At 38.1% G+C, this 16,877-nt stretch overlaps 1 protein-coding gene across 7 annotated transcripts in view; it reads left to right on the top strand.

The window, feature by feature from the left end:
- Positions 1-16,877, top strand: part of MAP3K7CL (MAP3K7 C-terminal like) — a 33,704-nt gene continuing 16,827 nt past the window's right edge. The window contains exons 1-6 of one of the 7 annotated variants that reach the window (XM_085528027.1): positions 1-118; positions 5,120-5,233; positions 5,326-5,405; positions 7,492-7,636; positions 8,116-8,224; positions 15,554-15,615. In XM_085528027.1, coding sequence (XP_085384153.1) covers positions 8,155-8,224; positions 15,554-15,615 — 132 coding nt within the window. In that variant the 5' untranslated portion in view covers positions 1-118; positions 5,120-5,233; positions 5,326-5,405; positions 7,492-7,636; positions 8,116-8,154. Of the gene's footprint in view, positions 119-4,736; positions 5,406-5,595; positions 5,760-7,491; positions 7,637-7,812; positions 7,874-8,115; positions 8,225-15,553; positions 15,616-16,877 lie in introns of those variants that run through there. The other 6 variants (XM_015881023.3, XM_015881013.3, XM_015881002.3 and 3 more) reach the window with 6 other exon arrangements.

A 16,877-nucleotide genomic window follows, 5' to 3' on the forward strand; every position in this document is an offset into this window, starting at 1 on the left:
GAGGTTCTTCTGGAGGCTGATTTCTACCTGACAGCAACAAAGTTTGATGAAGAAGTGTATTGATTTGAAAGTCTCACAGCTGTATCTACGGGACCAGGATGACCTCAGCCATCATCAAGTAAGTCTATAATGTTCTGCAGTATTTCCTCCGGGCAAGCTCTTTAGCAAGATAAATTAAGCATTTCCTTAGGACAAGGAAAGTCCAATTGAAGTGGAGTGATAACTTTTACATGACTGTAAGAGAGTTGTACTTCTGTCCTAGGACAGTTTGTTATGGTTTAGTGACACAATCACTAAATAAACTTGATGTATTTGTGTTGTAGTGCTTTCAGGAAAGTGCTAACGTTTCTTTCTAGCCAGTGCTAGCTTTGAATGTTAGTCTGCTAATCAACCAGTGCATTGCTGCATACTTTCTATCCATATCCCTCTTCATCATTCCCTATTCAGATGACCTGCTGCTATTCTTCCTGTATTTAATTTCTAAAGGTTATTTGCATCTCTGTGCTGATGTGAGTGTATGTTTGCACCTGTTAATTTCTGACAACAGTGATCCTTTTCCAGTAATATTTCTAACTTCAGCTTTCATCTTACATCTTCATCCAATAAATATTCGAGGACCTTTGGCAGCTTCCTGTCTCAGAGGTTTATGTTTTCTTCCTGTCAGCATCATTAGCTTCCCACAGTTTTTTGTCTACAGATTGCCGGAGCTTTTCAATAGACAGACTTTCAAATGATTCAAGTTGCAGTTATTTCCAGATGATCATAAGGCAGGTGAAAAAATGTTGAGCCAGCTCCTGTCATTCCACATTACCTTGATTAAGCCAATGTTTTAAATTTCTCTTTAACAAAACAAACAAACGAAAAAACAACAGAAAAAAAAAAAAAAAAAAAAAAAAAACAACCCACACCACTTCTTTACTCATTTCCATGCTGACTTGAAATGGTTACCCTTATAGAAGAGACTGAGTCAATAAAGAAATATTATTTCTGTGGGAGGTGTGAAGGCACTTTTTCAATTACCATGACAGGCAAAATGGAATATACCATCCAGCTTTTAATGTCTGGCAAATCCTGAGCTTTACAATCAAGGTGTTCTGATTTTTGTTGTTATTGTTATTGCTGTTTTCCCTAATTCTACATGTAATGTTCAACTAAAAGTGTAACTCACCAGTTTTTATGCCCTTAAAGTCAATTCTCCTTGGCAAGGAGCAGCTTCAACCTGGTAAGACTCAGTCTAAGTAAAGGGGACCAAATGTCTCCCACAGGGGTTTCTTTTAACATTTTTATTGCTTCAGCAATAACATGCAGCAAAATCAGAAATATCCAAAACAGATTCTTTTCAAGCTCAGAGGAATTTGTAAAATGAAGATTTTGCTGTAGGAGCAATTTTAAGCAAAGGATTTTATTTTTTTTTTTTAATTTTTTATTTTTTTTTCCATTTCTCCTTGGGACATCTTCCATATGATGGAATATTTAAAGTGTATTTTTAAATAGTGACTGACAATCTGTGAAAAACCATTTTAGCACGAATGAGATCATATGCTACTAAAATACTGCTTATACTAGGAAGCTGAGATGAATTGAGAGTAGCTCAGCTAAGAAAAGAAAAGGCAACAGGTGCTTTATTAGATAGCAGATATTGGCTTTTTTTTTACATCTGTAGAATAACTTATACTTCATTCTAAAAATGTTACAAATTTGCATGTCCTTGCTACTGAGCATCAGTGACTTTCAGTGTCCCTGATTTAGTGTATGTTTCTTTAAGATGTTTTTGATGATATCCTCTTCTTGCTTATCACCAATTTTCCAGTGTGATAAAGCATTAACAAAATTTTGAGTACCAGGCGTCTGATGTGTAAGATTATGCTGAAAAGGAAATAGGGCAGGCTGCGCCCTGCACAAAATAAAATGAAATGGAATAAAAAAAAATAAATAAATAAAAATAAAATAACAGAGTTATAGGCATCCTGAAATTTTCACATATATGCCAACAAGGTGTATATGCAGACTGCTATAAAGAAGTATTCTTTGTGTTGCAATAAATGGGTGAATAGTTTCCTTAGATGTGTAGATTTCAGTCAGACTACAGAACAGGAGAAGCAGGATGCATCTCCTTCCCAGATTTATAATGTCTTCAACTACTAGTTTCATCAAATTACAGTATTGAAGCACTCTGAATTTCAATTTCCCTGTTGTTTAAAATGGATTTCTTGTCTGGTTTATTGCTGTAAAGTAATTTAAAAAAAAACTTTAAAAATGTGCTATTAAAGTCCATATTGTTATTTTTTGTAGTACTCCATTAGAAAATATATGACAAAATGGTTACAGTAAAATCATTCAACTTGATATTTCAGATTTAATGTCCTTTATATAGAATGCCACAATGTTCTCAGATTCTTAAAATACGCTGCCTTACAAGAAGTAGTAATTCCAGGTGGCTAAGCATTGTGTAAAGCACAGAACTGATATTGAAATGAATTTAAATCATGGGCTGTTTGCTTTGTACAATTTTGATATCTTGGTTCATGATTAATAGTCTTCTGGAGAAGAACCCAACTTAGGGGCATGCACATCCAGAGAAGCACCGGTGTTTCCATTTGCTTTTGTAAACTGTATATAATAATATAGATCTAACTAGAAACACTGACATTTAAAAATAAGTGTACAATGGATTCCAAACGTGATTATGAATTCAGTTTTCAAATACATTTGCTGTTTAAACAGAGTACAGCTGAAGTGTCAGTCTGGAAATGTGGAGTGTCAGAGCTGTCTGGAAAAGCCATTCCTGAGCTATTCAGCCATACTTTCTGGTCAACACCCTTGCTGTTATGACTACTGAAGTTCTTGCATATCATAAGGTTTTATGCAGAGAGCCTTTTTAGGCTTTATCATAATGACATGTAATGAGGGCACCTGTACCATCTAAATGTCATCTGTCCACATAAGCAGAAGAGATTACATAGGACCATAGAATCATTAAGGCTGGAAAAGACCTCTAAGATCACCCAGTCCAACCATCAGCCCACCCTCACCATGCCCACTGCCCACGTCCCTCAGTGCCACATCCACACGGCTCTTGAACACCTCCAGGGACGGTGACTGCACCACCTCCCTGGGCAGCCTGTGCCACTGCATCACTGCTCTTGATGAGAAGAAATCCTTCCTAATATCCAACCTGGATCTCTCCTGGAGCAATTTGAGGCTGTTCCTTCTCATCCAATCACTGTTAGCTGGGAGAAGTACCCTCACCTTGCCACAGCCTCCTCTCAGGTGGCTGTAGAGAATGATGGGGTCACCCCTGAGCCTCTTCTTCTCCAGACTGAACAAATACAGTTCCCTCAGCTTCTCCCTATCAGATTGGTGCTCCAGACCCCTAACAGATCTGTTCCCTTCTCTAGACACACTCTAGGGACTCAATGTCTTTTTTGTGTGGAGGAGCCCCAGACTGATATCAGTGAAACCTTGGCTCTGTGGAAACAGAAAAAAAAGTATTTTTAGTAAAGTCAGTGAAGTGAGGATTTTCTGTATTTCCAAATACTTTCCCAATAGCTAGTCCCAGAGCTGGAGACCAGTATTAGCTGCTGATGCTATTGATCTGTAGAAAGTTATTAGAAATAGTGATTATGACTGCAGATAAATATCTCTCCCTCCCCTTCCAAAGGAGACATGCAGGGAAGAACCATCATTTTGTCTGTTTGTTTGTTTGTTTTCAGAAATATATCAAGATAAAGAGAAAAGGATGAGCATAGTCAGAGATGTATTTCTGGTTTTGACTATCTGAGCCTAATGCTTGCTCTGAAATCACGGTTCAGGTCAGAAGATTGCCTCACCAGACATGTAACAAATGGCATGGTTCTCTGATACCCTTCTGGATCATTGCTGGTGGAAGGGTGATTTGAATAGAACATCTCTGTAGTTTGGTCATTTCAGAGTATGAAAAAGGTCTTGTGAGGGCAGCTGATGAGCTCCTGAGATCTACAATGATTAGAGCAATTCTAGGCTGAAGCCAGAAACTGAGGTGGGAGGCTGAGGATGAAGATCTGACTTCAGAGAGCCTTTACACCTCAACTTGTCCTGCAACTTCTGTGTGTCTCAGCTGAGCTAACAGAAGAATCTAGCAATTCCTCCACTTGGGTTAGATAAACCTTTTCCATCTGGAGTTTAGAGATTAATATACCTTCAAAACATAACATAATATAACATAATATATAACATATATATATATATATAATATATAACATAACATAATATATATATATATATATATATTTCAAGTTATGTTTTGAAGGTATATTAAGGTATATAGGTGTGTATATAGATAGATAGATAGATAGATAGATAGATAGATAGATAGATAGATACAGATATATAAAGAACCTCTTTTTTGATAATATTCTGTGTACTCATTTTGTAATCGTTTTCCATTTTTTCTCCATTTCTTTAATTACAGTGGTAGCAGTCAATCAAATAAAGTTATGTAGGCAGTACACATGCCTGATATAAATTGAAGCGGAAGGAGTTTTTTGTGATGGTTCAAGATTTCTCTCTGAATTACTTTCCTGCAGTTTCAAAGCTGAGAAATGCTATCAGAAATCACACTGGGAAATCTCTGAGTTCAGTCAAGTCTCTGATTTAGTCAGCTTCGGTTATCGCCATCATTATCAGTTCATCTATAAATACATCTGCTTTCACGGTGCACGCATTCTGAAATGTGCCGCTGCCTCTCCAGAGCTGCAGTGCCGTTGCTTGCTATTAGCTGAGCCTCACTTCACCGCAGCCAGCGCAAACCGAGCCCAAAACACCGAGCCCATCCCTTGTTGTTAGCTCTGATCGTTGCTGCTATCATTTGATAGTCCGCTTGTAGCCGGTCCAAGTTGGCAATGTCACCCCAAGCTGATTGGAGCCACAGACATTTTTGCTGACTGGAGTCATGCTATCTTTGCCAGTTTGCTGGAATAGACACAGACACTGATTGGGTCATGCTGAAAACATTCCTGTCCTATGAAGCAAGTCTGTTTGTATTTTAGGTTTGCCAGGACTAATGAATTAAAAATCTTGAGCTCGCCACAGCTTGCTGTTTAATAATGCCTGTGACAGAAGGATTTTTTCCTCCCTGAAGCATGACAGCATCATAACCCCTCGCCACTGGAAAGGAAAGGAAGGAAAAGAGGAATTGTGAAGAAAAGCGGAAAAGGGTGATCTTCTGGGACGGCAAAGCCCATGGGAAGTGCAGGTAGCAGCATGTTGCCCTGACAGCTGTCTCAGCTTCTCAGACCTTGTCAGTTTGTTGCTATGCAGCAGGTGCAGCCTTTTCTTTTATTGAAGCTTTACTCCATAAAGGCAACGACAAGCCAAGGCAGTGGCTGGCTCTGGATTATACAAGTGCAGACACTCCAGTAAGTGAGGTAAGGCAACAGGTGTGAAAACTGAACTAAACTGATAGGGCTGTAACAACACTTAGATTATCTGGGTTCTGCTATAGACTTTTTATGAAGCATCAGCAGCCAGTGCTATAGGCAATTATCATGAGCTAGGGGGCTGCTCATTAAAGGAAATTAAATTCCAGGTTGCCCACTCACATTCATTTGTCTACAGCGATACTGTTCATCATGTGTGGAGAAGGCGGGTGGGATGGGGGCAGCCAGGCTGTGTGTTTCCTGCATCACCTCGTTTGCACATAGAATGCTTCCACCTCTCTCTGTACTCTCATTGCTTTTTGTGATGAAGAGCTTGAGGATGCTGCACAAAACTGATTGAAGGTATAAATGTGATATAAGAAACCAGATAGCAGAGTAATTGCTCTGTATAAAGATGTGATTTTTTGTTGTTGTTTTTTCATTTGTGTGCTTGTGTGTGAATTAGAATAAAATGAAAACTTTCTTTTGTGTCATGACAGAAATCACCATTACTTACTGAAAGGGTATTGATTCTTGCCCTCAGACAGTTAAGTGGTTAAGAGAGCTAATTTAAAGATACTGAAGACCACAGACTATGCATTTTGGATAAGACAAATTTAGTCCAAACAGTATTGCTATAGAAGTTTAAATCCTCTAGCAGAATGTATCATTTTAGTTTCTTAGGCTATTATAATTAATTGTGAAGTGGAAGACCACTTTTGATAGTAGATGTCAGGGGAATGATAAAGACTGATGAGTAGCCTTGTTTCAAGGATGTGCTTATCATTTAAAATCTTTTTTCCCCCTTATTCTTATACTGGGGAGTAGAGAAGGTAAAAAAGATCAAACACTTTTGGATTAGCAGTTCTGTTGACTTTTAAGAAAATGAAATGTCTCAAATATTTCTCACAAAGTGTTTCCAGAAGAAGAGAAAAAGATCTTAATTTATGATAGATATATAATACAGTATTTCAATTGACTCTAGAGACTAACCACACACTGTGGCAGTTATTTGACCTTTGTTCATTTCCACCCAATAAATATCAGTTCAAATTTTTGTGTCTTGATGAATAGTAAGAGGGAATAAGGAATAATCCCTGGTATTTTTCATGTGTCAGCAGAAAAAGAAAATCTTACCTCCAAATGAGGTTTATTTAATGATATTAGAATATTTTCAGAAAAATTAAAGCTTTTAAATAACAATTTCTTTGATTACAGTTAATTCTAATGAATGATTGTGTAACATTGCTACAGAGTAACTGTATATGTTAGCTAAATATTAATGCAGATGGAGGCTGAAATTAATGGGCCAAATGCAAATTTGGTATTCTTCCACTGACTGCAAGGCAGTGATGCCAGGGAAGAATTTGATTCACTCATGCATCACCAAGGAAGATTGTAATCCTGTGATATTATTCTGTTCTATTGACTTTCTGAGACTGCCAAATAATTAAGTGTAAATTGGAATGGGTTGTTGGGATTTCAGTGCAATATAATCACTGTTTCACTGAAAAACTGCAAGATTATTGGCTTAGGAAATTGGCTTGTGTTTTCGCTACTAAATGCTATGTTCTTAGTGATATATGGTACAACATTTAGCTTTTTTTTTTCATTTTCCTGAAAAATTTGGTTTCTAATTGACCCTGGAGTTTTTCATGGAAATTTAAAAGCTACTCTCATTATTTGTCCACATTGTTGGTATGAGTACAATGCACTCTGGATAGCATAGTCTTCAGTCCTATAATAATTTCTTTATGGGCAGATCTCTTGCATGCATGAGGTCCCACTGACTTCATGTTCTTCACATATGGAGCTAATTAGAAAGTTAATATCTGTGAATTTCAGCAGCTTTGTGCTAGTTATATGACAAGATCAAGTTTGCATTCATCTACTTGGTAAAGTTCAGTCAAAACCATTCATTCAAATGCTTAATGGTTCACTAGTTCACAGTTCACCAGAACTGTGAGCACAACTTTTGGATGTTTGAAGATACTTTGATTATACTAGTGCAGATCAGTAGTAAAAAACTTCTTTGTTACTCAACGATTCTTTGTTGCTCTGCTTGAAGTGAATTAGCAGTTTTCTTAATGGACAGGGTCTCATCTTATTAAAACCACTTTTTGGAGCTGCTGGTCTCAGAAGAAATACCAAGGACTGCGTAAGGTCCTGATCCGGGAGGCAAACCCATGCAGAAAGACCCCTACATCTGCACAGAGGTCCGCTGAAGAACCACCACCAAGGTTTGGCAAGCCATTAGCTTTCTGTCCATTGACTGGGGGAGTATGGGTGGAAGGTAGGAGGTTGGGTGCCTCCTCATTGACACCATCTGGAGTGGTGTGCACGTTTCCAATCACATGGAAGGCTTGGGGTCATGTTACTCTCAATTCCCCACCCCTTCTTCCTTCTTCACCTTCAGAACCAGGCAGCATTGCCACGAGTCAAGGCTTGCTGAAGGGGCAATGGCGGGGAGCAAGCAGGTGAGGAGAGGGGAAGATTCCTTTGCCATTGTTCTTTCTAATCTGCAAATAGCAAAAGAAGGGCAGTCTGCACTTGAATCCTTTTTGAATGGATAAGTGAGATGGAATTCCCTTGGCTTTGATTCTAAACATTGCTTGGTTAGAATGAGAATGGTAGCTATGAATGCATGAGAAGCATTAAAACTCATTTACTGAATGGTATCACATGCTCTGTAATAAATGTATTGTTTATATCATTGCAGCTGGAACAAACAAGTAAAAGCATTGGCTCAAGTGCCCACATGATCACCACCGCCAGGGTACCTGCTGATAAGCCAGTAAGAATTGCCTTCAGCCTGGATGAATCCCCAGGTACAATTTAATTTACAGATTAAACCACAAGGAAGTGATTGCTTTAATTTTTTACATGTTTTTATGAGTGTCTACAGTATCAAATGAAGTTCAGAGTTATGGCTGGATTTTCTTCCTGAGTGATAGTGTCTGATCAGTTTTCTTGACCAGTGGCTTTTAATGTTTCTGTTAATAATTTCATTAGACTAGGGTGTTTGACTGACAATTTATGTATGTATATGCATAAACTTCATATATATATACATACATATATATATATACATATTTTCTTCCCAGTGGTTTGAGGAAGATAGACTTAAGATTTTAATTAACTATCAAAATTATTTGTGTTTACAGTATGCTTGATTTTTGGGCAATTTTAAAATAATAAAAGAAAAGGGACATTTTGTACTGCCAGTGAGGGTAGAACAGGAAGAGACTTTCCCTTCAACAGGAAGGTTGGAAAGTGCCACACGTGCCCAGCCTGGTGAAAGGTTTCAGGAAACGGATGCCCCACATGGCATGTTCTCTGAGAAAGCAGCAAAAATTTCGTTGATGTTTATCCTGTCAGCTAGTGCTGACTGAGCATTAATTTCCTCAGATATGCTCTGTCTGTAAGTGGCTCCTTTGGACTTTAGAATAAATAAATATTCTTAGTTTGTATCTTAAATACTGTTAGGATTTGGAGAGCCGTTGAAACGCAATAAAAAATCATGGTGTGACAATGTAAAATGGAAGCTAGGAAGCATCTTAAATAAAGTTGACTGAGCTGTTGATAAAGGTGAGTCACTGTCTGAGATTTGTTGATGGTGTGAAATCTAAGGATCTCTGATAAGGATAACTGAAACCCATTGCTGACAAGTGCCTTATGGGACAGGATAATATGTGAGGTCTCTTCCTGAGCTTTCTGAGAATAGTCTTAGTTTGGATATCATTTTCTCATTTTAAAAAATATCGTAGAATATACTTTATATCCCCTAGCTAATTATTGCATAATACCATTTTACAGTGATAAGTCTGAAATAAAATATCATCCCTTATGCAAGGAGATTTCAAAACAAACATTTCTATTACTGCACATAACTTGCAGTTTATAAAGATGAGTAACCCACAAAGATTGGGAGAAGAAATATAAGGAAATAGATGTGGCTGTCTATGTGCCCTCTTTTCATAAATGACAGTGACATGCTAATTACACTTTTATTACAGAAAGTAATAATGAGTCCTTCTCACTCCTGAAGATATAGTGGCATGGTACATGTCTTACAAGATTTTTGTCAAATCTAGGTCTTGGAGAAAGACTGAAAAGAAAGGGGAGTGATCTTATGAATTACGGACAGAGAATGCTTATGGGAGACACTGAAAGCAAGTCAGGGAAAGCTGAGACCATGGGAAAATCAAAGAGGGTAGAGTGGTTTGTGACAGGAGACGGCAATAGGAAATAACAAGGTTGTGAATAGCTTGGAAGAAGAGGGACATGAAAGGCAGGAAGCCTAGCTTCCTTAACATTGCATCATATTTATTTTTTACTTCTCTATCCTGCTAACAATTTCAGCCTCTCTTAACATTTACAGAAGGAATCTCAGTTGCAGAAAGGTAATCTTTTTCTGTTACATTCTGTTAAAACTTTCCATAGTTTTGAGTCATTTATTACTTATAGACAAGTGTTCCAGCAATATGCAATCCACAATCTTTGTGTAGTGATAAAACTAAATAGCAACCAGTAAAGTGAGTGCCATATATTTCTCTGCATGACACCTTCTTGGGGGCTAGTAAGAGGTCTAAACTGACAACCCTGTTTTACTACATCACAAGATTTCTACTCTTTCTTTTAGAGGTAACATATAAATATTATTACCTTTTACGTTATAAATATTATTACATTTACTGTTCTTAAATACTATTAAGTTTAATATATTCAAAGAAGGCAAAGCAAAGAAACTTTTGTAAGGTTTCCAATAAACCATAGTCAGATCAAGATAGTATAAAGAACCATGTAGCACATTTTTTAAGATGAGATGGTTACGTACAGGAAGTCCTTCACCAAGACTAAGTTGTGACAGAATCTCCCTGACTTAAACTTTTCCTTGAGTTTTATCTCATTTGAAAGATACAGTGATAGGTTTCACCAAGTAATGATGTATTATCCTTCCAGGGGCTGTACCACAGCTTACTTGGAGGAACTTGCAGCATAACTAGATATAAAAAGGGGAAATGGAATGTTTCTTCTGGGTGGTGATTATCTCACTGGCTAGGATTGTAACCAAGCTCTGGGTGTGAGAAGCAGTGAAAGGAGAAACTGCTCTCATCTCATGAGAAGAGATTACTTTGTGTTAACTGACCTACAAGACGGGAGCTTGCCTATCTTGAGTACACAAGAAATAACTTAATTGTGTTATATTATTTGTCAGTCAACACCTTGCTTTCTGCTTTGTGCAACATGTTAATATGAGTGTTGGCAAACCAGTTCCTTTAAAGTCCCAAGAGCAGCAGCTGATTTGGGTGCTATATAAGATGACAGTTTTATTGTGTATCACTTATTACTGTATATATAGATATCTATGTTTGGCTCTTTTATTCAAGTTCACTAAGCTGGCATCAAATGTAGGTTTCCCAGAGTATGCCTGCACACCATATTGCAACAGTTTGACTTAAGGTACTGTTTTAAATTAACAGATTGCAGACATGTAGTATCAGTCTATCTTATATCAATTGAGAAACTTATACAAGTTAAACTGAATACGATGTTCCAAAATTTAAATAAGTGGTCCCAAAAAGAAAGTTCATTTTAATTTATCAACAACAATTTATTTAAACCAATGAAATTCAGTATATCCTAATTTATGTCATTAAATCTTATTTACTGAGACTGATATGGAGACTGATAAAATGTATCACTGAAATTTGTAAAGCCGGTTTTCCAAAACTGCACTTAGCCTACAAGTTAAGTGAGTTGGTCCTTGGAAATAATGAAAATCATCACATACCACTCACCTCATCTCACTCTCTGTTTCTTATCTAAAGTCATGCTGTTAGCTCCTGAGAGGGGGAATGTGCTGCCAGTGTGGCTGTCTGTTCAGGGGCTGGCATGAATGGCCCATTTTGAGGTCTTATGGGCATTTTTGTGATATAAATAAGAAATTCTTGGAGGGGAACAACATAAGAAGACTGCAGCAGATTCACTTTTTAGTTTGGGCTCATGCATGTCTTTGCAGCCCCAAATGTTTAATAAATCCTATGTGCAAGACCGTATTAGGATAGGAAGTACCTACTTGTTGTATTTTGGGGAACTTAGGAGCCTACGTGAGATACCCTCAATGGGACAGAGGCCGTACATTCCTCATAGGACACTTTAGGCTTCAGTTGAAGGTATACTGAGTAGGAGGGTTTTGCTCTTACCTCTTGTGTTATGGGCTGTGCTATTTTTGGGAGCTCTGCAACTCTTATTATTGAGCAAGCCTTCATAGCCTATTCCTGGGTCAGGCAGTGACCATTCCTCACTATTTTATGCGTGAGGTAACTGAGGGGTTGCGTAAGGTCGCTTTGGGCAGGACTGTGAATAGAACCCAGGGAGTTTCACACAGTGGTGCCAAGTCCCAGTCACTTAGCCACACAGCCTTCCAGGATGAACCCAATCAGTCTGTGCTCATCTGTCAGTAACCAGCACTGTAGCTACTGGGCCTCACTGCCCTCAAGGGCCAAGGCCGGACCCCCTGTAACACAGTTTTCCAGTGGTGTCCAACTGTCAGTTGCAGTCAGGTTTGAGAACTTTTCCTGTGCAAGGGCTGATCCACTTACAGGATAACAGCCTGCTTATGTTACCAATTTAATTCTTTAATTTAGGAGGAAGAGATCTGAATGCACTTGCCCACTCATGTAGGAGAGAAAATTAGTATCTGATTGTATAATTAAAGGCTGGATCATAACTCAGTTACTCGAGGAAGCAGAGTTGTGATTGGCATTTCCTAAATTTTGAGTGCTTGATTTAGCAACCTTAATGTGCTTTTAACACATTTAAGTGTTTATGTTCTATTTCTGGCTATCTCTGTGAAGATCCCAGAGATACTGTAATTTGTGAGTTCATGCTGCAAACAAATCAGATGTTGTTCTTTAAGTACTTATTCATCAACTGTCACCCATATCCCAATACATATACATATATATATCCCAAAGTTATCCCTACATAGGAAGAGACAGGAGTGTTACTCTTCATTGTACCAAGCATTTTGTCAGTCAGACAGTAGAATGTGAGGGATTTTACTTATCAGACTAAACCATGGAAGTCTGTGGTATTGAAATTTCCAGAAGGCCAAAACATGGTTAAATAAGCTTTCCAGAAAGTGTGATTTATTCTTAAATGCACAACATTTGTATGTGTGTGTTGTGCATTTAAGTGTATGTTGGGGGACTGAATGCATCACTAATAGGTAATACACCTTTTGTGCAAAGAAAGTCAGTCTTAATATAGTTCAGCTTTCTAAATCCGATTGCTTGAGTGAATCTCTGTGCCATTATAATAAATCCATCATCACCTTTATATGAATAGATGTGATCAGCAGGGAGACAAGAGCTCACCTGGACAACAGAGGTTGAGCAGCTTAGCTATTCATTTGTTACGTTACTGGCTTTGCTATAGGAATGGTCAGAGTTGGCTTTGATGCTTTGTCTGAGCTCAACTGAATGGAAAGCAAAAGGAATGTGATTTAGTCTGTTCCCCTGTGCACTGAGGCAGTAGTAATTATTTTAGAAGAAACTGCAAGGGTTTCTTGCCTCTTGATTTTCGGTGCATATTCTTAAAAGAATCTTATGAAGTGAATAATGGCTGTTACTTGCTTTCCTCTTTTGTGAAATCTGAATGTGTTTTTATTTTTACCAAGTAATTTTTGTTGTTGTGGCTGTTACTTTGGCAACAGTGAAATACAGACCAACCTGAAGAAGTAATTAATTTCACTGGAAGCTATGGGGAATTTTTTGTTGTTGTTTTTGTGGAAAACGAGCTTGCAGTTAGCTGTGGAGATATCTGTTTGGTTTTGTGGGCTAAACACTTAAGCTGAAAATTTTGATAGGAACCCAAGAGAATTAGGAACTCAGAAAAATCTCAAGCCACCAAAGTCCCCAGCTTATCTGCTGTGGTGAGCATCATTGAGAGGATGATTTAAACAAGTCTTAAACTAGCATAACTAAAAAAAACCCTAGCAGCTGTTCAATAGATGCTAGGGCAGGCCCATTATAAAATGTACTATGGTATGCCTTAATGGTTAGGATACCAATATGTTCCATTTTTAGTACCATTGACTCAGTCACTTGAGTTCAGAAAATAAGTACGGAACATCTGCTTATTGAAAGGATTTCCTCTACACTAATTTCTCTCCTTCAATCCTTTCTAAAATATTTTCAAACCTTATTTACCATTTGTTTGTTTCTTTTCCTGAGGGCAATCCAAAATGTTTTCTATTATTCTGCAACATTTTTATTTTTTTTTTTCTTATTAATATCTGATTCAGTGAAAAAGTATTTTTTGGCTGATGTCTCTTCTTCTGAGGTGACTTTTTGTTTGATTTTCCTTAAGTTAAAATTGTGTGAGTTCCCTCCTTACTGCTACTGTACTGAAGCTGTACTACTGGAATTGTCAAAACAAATAGGACCATTCCTCTGGACCGGTATCTCTGTTAGAATATTCAACAGCTATTCGGCCAAATATCTGTAGAGCAGCTGTACCCCTCGTCTGACTGAGTCCTATTCTGTCCTTCCTTTTAGCTCTGTCATATGATTCATCTTTCTTCTTTTAGAGTATTGGTCTATTTTTAAATATTGTGCAAGAAAGCAACAGAAAATTAAAGATAAACACTTGCATATCATCAGGATACAACTCTGAAATAAAAGCCATTTAAATATTCTGTATAACAGGCACATATGGGACATGGTGCACAAATGGAAGTTGTGTGTGTGGGTGTGACTTTATGAGGAAGACACCTACCCCATAAAAGTATACTTCTTTGCTTTGTTTCTTGCAGAGGTTCATAAATGTTTGCTTTTCCTTTCTGCATCGCTGTATTTTTCTTCCCTGCCCTCCTCTGGGCATTCCTTCCTAGCGGTGTCCATCTCAGGCCGAGGTAGTTAAAAGTAACGTTCTGTCTGTCTGTTAGCCATGTTTCTTCATTGGGTATAGTGGGTTAGTTTACTTGCTTCCTCAGCCTACTTTATTGTATGACCACTGATGGCAGGATAAAGAGATAACAGTATTGGAAAAAATAATTCAAACCTGTTTGGACATATAGTTCTTTAAATTCCTTTGGGGATTTGCGGTGTGCAGGTTTGTCAGCATAAAGCAGTTTACAGGATCTGATCTATGATAGCAGTTTTCTCCAGTGAGAGCCGTCCTTGTTTTATATTGACACATTGCAAATAACCGACTCTGTAAGTTGGCTAATAGTAACCTTCTCTTCACCTCCCATAACCTGTAGTAAGATACATAAACCGTCATCACAATCCAATGCAAAACTGATAGTGTGAAAGTCACTGAGAAAGAAATATTGCGGTGGCTAGCTGTGACACTACGTAGTATGATTCATATTTCTGATCTCAGTCCAGCTACTAGTGGGCAGGTGTCCACACCACAGCACTGACGCAACTGGCACACTCTGTCCCACCTTTGCGTGAAGCCTGTACTAAAAATAAAGAAATAAATAAAAACAAAGTTCAGCTCATTGTCATGAATGAACTAACTCTAGTAGGGAAGGATTACAATCCACAGGTTAATGTAAAGACATTTCTTTACAGTATGGATAAGTTTGTGGTGCTTCCTCACTTTAGTCATATTTGTGTTGGTAACTATCTTCTAGTTACTGGTGTGACAGTTTTATTTTCTTGTTCACACTGATGTCTTTGGATGGTGGGAGAAAAGGATTCTATTATTGTTGTTTTAGCCCTGGTAAGTCATTGTACTGTGATGGGGAAAGTATCTTCCCTTTCATTCCAGTGATGAACTCTTTCACAGTAAGGATCCTGTTTGTGGAAGGTTCTTTATTGTGCACTACAATGGATAGCTAAGGGACTAAGATTGTTTCAATGTATTGTTCTTAAATTGTCTTACTGTTCTTCTGTAACTGGTTTTGTTTTGTATCCTGATTACAACACGACAAAATAGGGTTTCTGTTTTTCTAGAACCCAAACATTTCCTTATTTCCCACCCACTGATACTATCAAAGGATCCACTATCTCAAGTTAGAAAGATAAGCATATACATGGAGATGTTTGTGAATATATGCAATTTAGAACTACTTTGAACAAATCATTTGAAATGCTGCTTATTGGTTGATACTGGCTTTTAATGTCATCTGTACTTTCTAGATGATGATGCTCCTGAAAACTCCTTCCCTTTGGCATTTCCAGAACTAGATCAGCAGCTACAGGTAAACCTTTTCTTTTTTGACTGCAGTTCTACTACACATTGACTAGATTTGTTTTGTTAAAAGACTCTGGATGTTACACTAAGATGAAAGTTTTCAGTGGTGCTTCTCTAAACTATGAACATTTAATCAGACTGTATATTTCCATAGAGGAATACACTGTCTTTTTAAGATCTGCAGAAAAGCGATTCAGCATCTTTAATTCAATTGCAGGGAAATAACTATTTTAATAGTCTCACATGCTTTTATGTTGTTGTTGTTCTATTTTTGCAATTCCTTCACAAAACACAGCATGTACCACTGTACAGCAATGGGGGGAGTTTTTGTGATTTTGATGGGAAAGGAAATGAGCCATGGATGCACACAGTATGCTAAGGCTGGTGATCAGCTTTCTCTGAAGCATCCCAAGGAGAACACAAAGGTGCATTCTGCAGTGCCATCCCATCTCAATTCTTGGGTAATAAAGGCCAGTTGTCAAAACTACTGAATTTATACTGCATGGCCAGCAAGCTACACAGTTGCCCTAGAAGATATCTGCAGGTAGTAAAGGACTGAAGAGGTGAACTCCTTTGTGTCCACTCTGATGTATGATGTCAGTGGAGCCCTGATTGCTGGGCAATCAGACAGCAATTGATGGCAGCTCCATGGTCTGCCAGGCGCAGAGCCAGCTCCGTGTCCAGGGATTATTTCCTTTTCCTCTCTGGCAGTTCTGGAGTGTTTGTTGGCCTTTGTAAGCTACTTTAGATCATCTGTTTCCCAGGAGCATTTAGACTTCCTCTGATATTTCAATATGAAGGCAGTTGTTTCCTGAGTGTAAATTGAGAAAGGCATTAGCAGACCGTGTTGTCCAATGATGTCATCCTTCCTGTCCCCATCAATGAGTGAGACAACACTGGAGGGCTGCTGACTTAAAGGACTGAATTTTCTCTCCTGCTGCTCTCATCAAAAGGATGACTGAGGAAGGAATGGAGGATGACAGAGACTCTTCTTGTTCTGTCCCTCTAATCCTGGGAATAGCGACAGGTTGCTTGGGCATAACTAGGAAAGATTAAATGAATGAATAGCACCTTACAGTCTGAGCTGAAAAGGGCAGCAGAGACAACTGAACTTTTTCTTCCCTCAGAAGAACTCCATTTCAGAAAATCTGTATTGTTTTGTGGCAGATACATTGGATAGAAAGTCAACAACCTGCTTTTGTTTTTCAGTCAGTGTCACACTGTGTGATCGTGGATAAGTTGCCTCATCCCTCTGTTGATCTGTGGAGT

The sequence above is a fragment of the Coturnix japonica genome, chromosome 1 (genome assembly GCF_054131305.1).
Source record: "Coturnix japonica strain WE chromosome 1, WE-NBRP24, whole genome shotgun sequence".
In the NCBI taxonomy this organism is placed as follows: Eukaryota; Metazoa; Chordata; class Aves; order Galliformes; family Phasianidae; genus Coturnix; species Coturnix japonica.